Below are 5000 nucleotides of genomic sequence, written 5' to 3'. Positions count from 1 at the left end.
CTGCCGGGCTTCCCCCTCCCATGCTTGGAAGTCCAGAGTACAAGCTTGGCCACAAACGCCCCTATTCCTATGACAGTGACCTGCAAACCTCAACCTTCTTGTTCTGATTTTCAGTCACAGAGTCTCGGTAGGTCAGCATATAGACCCCAGTTTGTGACATGTTGTGACCAGTGGATGTTGAGTTCTCAGCACATCCATCATCATCATCATATTTTATCCTCCATACTAGAGGTGGAGCATGCAAAGTTAGCTCGCCAAAACTGTTTGTCATTCATCATAGAGATCAGTTCATGTCCCTCCAAGCCAGTTTCAGTTTCAATAAGTTTCTTAAGTGTCATGTTTGGGCGTCCAACTCTTCTCGTACCGGTATCAGGGTTTCAGAGTAGAAGCCTACTGGCTGGTTCTTCACTACGTATTACATGACCGGCCAAGCTTAGTCGTCGACATTTAACTACTGTAGATATATTTGGTAACGAACCGTATAACTGTTCATTAGTAGTATATGTCACATCCATAACATCCACATAACATCCATCCAACTGCTTTTCTGGACAGGTCCTGGATGCCCGCCAACTACCAGCCGAGCACCGCTGTGACCATAACAGCCAGTATGAAATATTCCGGCGGCCAGATAGCCTTCATCCTGTGGGGGTTCATCATACAGCAGGTGACAGGCAGTTTGTATATGAGAGATCGCTGGTTTTTTTTGCATCATATACATGCAAATTATTTGAAGACATAGGCCCTTTTCCCATTGTGATAAAAGCCCTTTTCCCACTAGGGTAAAATGTCCGGATCATAGATTCGCTTTGATCCGGACAATTTTATCCTAGTGGGAATGAGGTCATGTCCAAACTTGCGTTCCACGACCTCATACCTTCGCCAAATGACATTACGCCTGTACGACTGCTCAGTAGATCATATTCTGTACCCAATGTCAGCAAAGAAAAGTCTTTAAGAAAGAATGCCCTTCTAGGATTTCGGAGAAATTCGGTAAGTGCTTTTAACAATACAGACTGACAGGAACCCTACAACTCTGTACCACATAAATGTTACGAAGTAACAAAAAGATTCTTTACTGACTCAACAAAAGGTACAGGGACTTTCTTATGGTCTTCTAAAACAAAAGATCTAACAGAGCTAAATACACGCATGAATGAAGTCATCCTACATACAGAATATATGTATGCCGCACACTACGTACAGAATATATGCCAGCGGAAACAATAAAGGTTTAACTCTTCTCTAACATGTAGTGTCTAAGATTTAAACATTCTTCGGTGTATTTCTCTACTTGAACACTGTATCTGCCGTGTCCAGATGACGTTCCTGCTGATCTGTGCTGCCGTGTACATCTGTATCCTGTTCCCGGACCTGCTGTTGCGTCTGGTGGAGTACTTCGACATGTTTGTGTTATAATAATTAGCTTCTACCAGGCTCTAACAGAAGATCCCCTCTGTCGTACCGTGTCCAGATGACGTTCCTTCTGATCTGTGCTGCCGTGTACATCTGCATCCTGTTCCCAGACCTGCTCTTGCGGCTACTGGAGTACTTCGACATGTTTGTCTTATAATTTATAGCTTCTACCAGGCTCGTGCTAACAGAAGATCCCCTCTTACATGTCCAGATGACGTTCCTGCTGATCTGTGCTGCCGTGTACATCTGTATCCTGTTCCCGGACCTGCTGCTGCGCCTGTTGGAGTACTTCGGCCCCATGACCGCCGTCAGTCTCACCACGCTGCTACTGCAGAGGATTCTCGCCACCGTGGTCTTCTCGCAGAGCAAGATCAACAAAAAGGACAAGGTATGTTCGTGGGTGCCAGCCCCTACCTAGAATAAGTGATAGCCCCTTCGGCCAGAGAAGCCATACGCCCCGGGAACCCCGATTTGGCACCCTGGCGGTGGATACTCTTGTGGCGGACATTAGAGCTTCTCCCCACAAAAAATGCATCGTTTATGAACGCCAGCGTCTGGCATTCAGGCAACATGTACCAGACTCCCCATGTTGGAGGTTATCAGCTAACTCCTCTTACATAGTATTGTTTTTTTGGCCAATTTGGTCGCAGATATTCTGTGGCGTCCTCTGTCTTTGTTGAAAATTGCAATAAACTTAAGCTTATTTCTTTCAGAACCAGGCCTTAGCCATACCACATTACGTTGTAGTGGACCATACATGTAGTTCGCATATAGTCTGTGGTGTCCTCCGTCTTGGTTGCAAATTGCAAGTAAGTTGAAATTATGTCTTTCAGGACCGACCATTAGCCATAGACAACCGACGCCTGTACCACATTACGTCCTATTTCCTCTTCTTCTTCAATCTGATGGTGGGTTTCTTCTCGTCGGTGTGGCGGTTATTGTTGGGTGGGTTTATGGGGGCCATGCTACAGGCAAGGATCGACCACAGTGTGCTCATGCGCATCATCGAGAACTGGGACACGGGGTTCAAGTCCTACCTGGGCATGCTCAGGATAGAGGTACGTTGGTGTATGGTCCTAATGAAAACGTATCTTCCTTCAGTAAATGTTCTGTAAATGTATATTCCTTGTACACTGTACTGCCGTTTGCCTTCGCTGAAGGAAACATTAGAATCCGCAAAAGAGGATAAAGACTTGGGAGCTAAAATAGGTCTGGTAACCAGGGTAGCAAAACGGTTTTTAGTCCAAATACGGACGTCAATGACCTGAGCCAGACGTCTGTCACCATGGTAACTGGTACAGTAACAGATCTAGACACGATATGGTGTTGGGTTATATATCGTGTCTAGACCATGTGAGGGTAAACATATGCATTATGTCTTTTTCTTAGTGTATCATGTAGTTTGGTACAATGACCACAGGAAGAATGGCTACAAAGAAAATTGTGGATTGCTAACTGTGGATCTCTAAACACACTCAGGTCGCGCACACGCACCCGGTCTTACTGGTCTTCATCCAACACTTGGTCGACTCCATCAATGCCAAATCCGACGCCAAGAAAGTCGACGAGGTGAAAATGTCCATGCAAAGCTTAGAATCAGGAAAACAAGACATCAAACCAAGGAAATCTGAACTGTCGTCAGCGCGGTTCAAATGGCTCGTGCTCTACACCATCTTCAGAAACCCTGGCATCATCAACAGCAGACGAAAAATTCTTGACATGGAGGAGAGCGAAAAGAACGCAGCTTACGAGTTTTTAGTGGAAAGGATCCTGGCGTCGAAAGCGAACACCGCGCCAGAGGATACTGCTAAATCTTACATCGTTGATACAAAGAGCACACACACAAGTAGGACTAGTCTGGGAAAGTCAACACAATCTCTCATCAAAGTGGACTAACTCTTCGAAACGCTGGGTCTAGAGTTATTTTGATATTGAAAGAAAATATATTTTCTATGTTGTACTAGGCAACCAAGACGGCCGTTGTCGATTTGTTCCTAGTGAAGGGATATTATATACATGTACATGTGTATATCATTGTACAAAGTTTCAATTTTTAGCACGATCCAATGCAAATGTGGTTACCAAGTGGGTTTGACAGATTAGAGTGCTGTATACTTTTCTTCAAAATTTAATGTATGTATAATGTGTACACGACACATTTTGAGTGATGATTGTATCAGTCTGGACATTATTCGAGTTATATGTACCAGTGACATTTCCAAGAGCATTATTAAGTCATTGAATATCTTTTTCCTGAAACTAAGTACTATAACCTAACAGTTCTAAAACCTCGAAGGGGATAGTGAACCAAGTGACACTGTAAACCAGATTTCAAAGAGTGCAGGAAGTTTATTACAGATCCTACTTAGTCTAGGATTCCTTTTTTTTTTATTATAACCACTAACTCACTTCTGTTAAGTATGAAATAAATACAAAAATGCCCTTATAATGTTCTTACTTTGTGCGATCTGATAATCAGTTGATGGTCCCATCAGTCATACGAACATACATGTAGATGTATAAATGTCAATTCACAAAATTGATATAATGCAAATTTCCCTTCTGGTATATAAGATTACCTTCTTCTTTTCTTTTCTTTAACATTTGTATTCTACAAAGCAAAAACAAACAAAACCTCGGTTACCACATTTCTCAGTAACGCCCTTTCAGTCTTCATCATTACTTAGACGAACATTTTTTTGTCATTCTTAACTTGAGATAGAAAAAAGTTGTTCCACATAATATGCTGAGATACTGTAAATTCATTTACCTTTGCAGTGGTTTTATTGTTGGCTAAGAGGAAAAGAAGGATTTTCAGTGTTTTAAATTCACAATTCTGCAGTAGAGTAGTTGCACAAGTTAGACACTTCTGCAGTGTCATGATTTTGCACTGGAGAGGTTACTACAAAAAGACAAACCACCGCAAAAGTTTCAACAAAATTTACAATACCACCCCCCCCCAATTCCCCACATACGTGTACCTTGTACATACACAACACAACTAGAATATCTCAACAGCTCAAGCAAGCGTGCTTATGGAAATGAGATGTACAATACACCTTATTGTTATCTCCAAGCAGATCATAGGGTGGCAAATGACAGTATCAAATTGGCCAGGCAGTATCCAATCGCCAGAGAGGGTCCAATTTGCCACCCTGTCCCTGGCCAATTTGATACTGTCTTTTTGCCACCATAGGATCTTCTTGGAGATTAGTCTTAATAATTACTTTACCAAGTGCAGTTTCCCGTTCTTACTGGTACTGATAGCCGGTGTAGCCCGACATGTTCTGGGCAGGTTGTACCACCTGGCTCATGAGGGAGGGTATCCCTCCCCCATTGCTCATGGCAGCACCGTTCATCATCGGCATCCCCCCGAACGCCTGCGATTGGTTCGACCCACTGCTGCCGTTCTGGTTTGCGACGCTACCCCCCTGGCCGAATCCACCAGATTTCATGCTCCCCCCTCCCTGGCCGCCACCAAACCCCCCACCGAGCGGCTCCCCCCTCCCCCCATGGTACGATTCCCACCCCCTCCTCCTCCGCTACCCCCCTTGTTGCCCCCCCACCCGCTACCCCCGCTGCGG

At 44.2% G+C, this 5000-nt stretch overlaps 1 protein-coding gene across 1 annotated transcript in view; it reads left to right on the top strand.

Moving 5' to 3' along the window:
* Nucleotides 1–3388, top strand: part of LOC109462787 (stimulated by retinoic acid gene 6 protein-like) — a 7872-nt gene extending 4484 nt beyond the window's left edge. Inside the window, exons 6-9 of the mRNA XM_019759386.1 lie at nucleotides 556–667; nucleotides 1628–1804; nucleotides 2250–2474; nucleotides 2896–3388. Of these exons, the coding sequence (XP_019614945.1) occupies nucleotides 556–667; nucleotides 1628–1804; nucleotides 2250–2474; nucleotides 2896–3312 (931 nt within the window). The 3' untranslated portion in view covers nucleotides 3313–3388. The remainder of the gene's footprint in view (nucleotides 1–555; nucleotides 668–1627; nucleotides 1805–2249; nucleotides 2475–2895) is intronic.
* The last annotated feature ends 1612 nt before the right edge of the window (nucleotides 3389–5000 follow it).

Source organism: Branchiostoma belcheri, unplaced genomic scaffold (genome assembly GCF_001625305.1).
Source record: "Branchiostoma belcheri isolate BF01 breed outbred unplaced genomic scaffold, Haploidv18h27 scaffold12, whole genome shotgun sequence".
NCBI lineage: Eukaryota > Metazoa > Chordata > Leptocardii > Amphioxiformes > Branchiostomatidae > Branchiostoma > Branchiostoma belcheri.
Note: the sequence above shows the minus strand (reverse complement) of the source record. Positions and strands in the feature narration are given on the sequence as shown.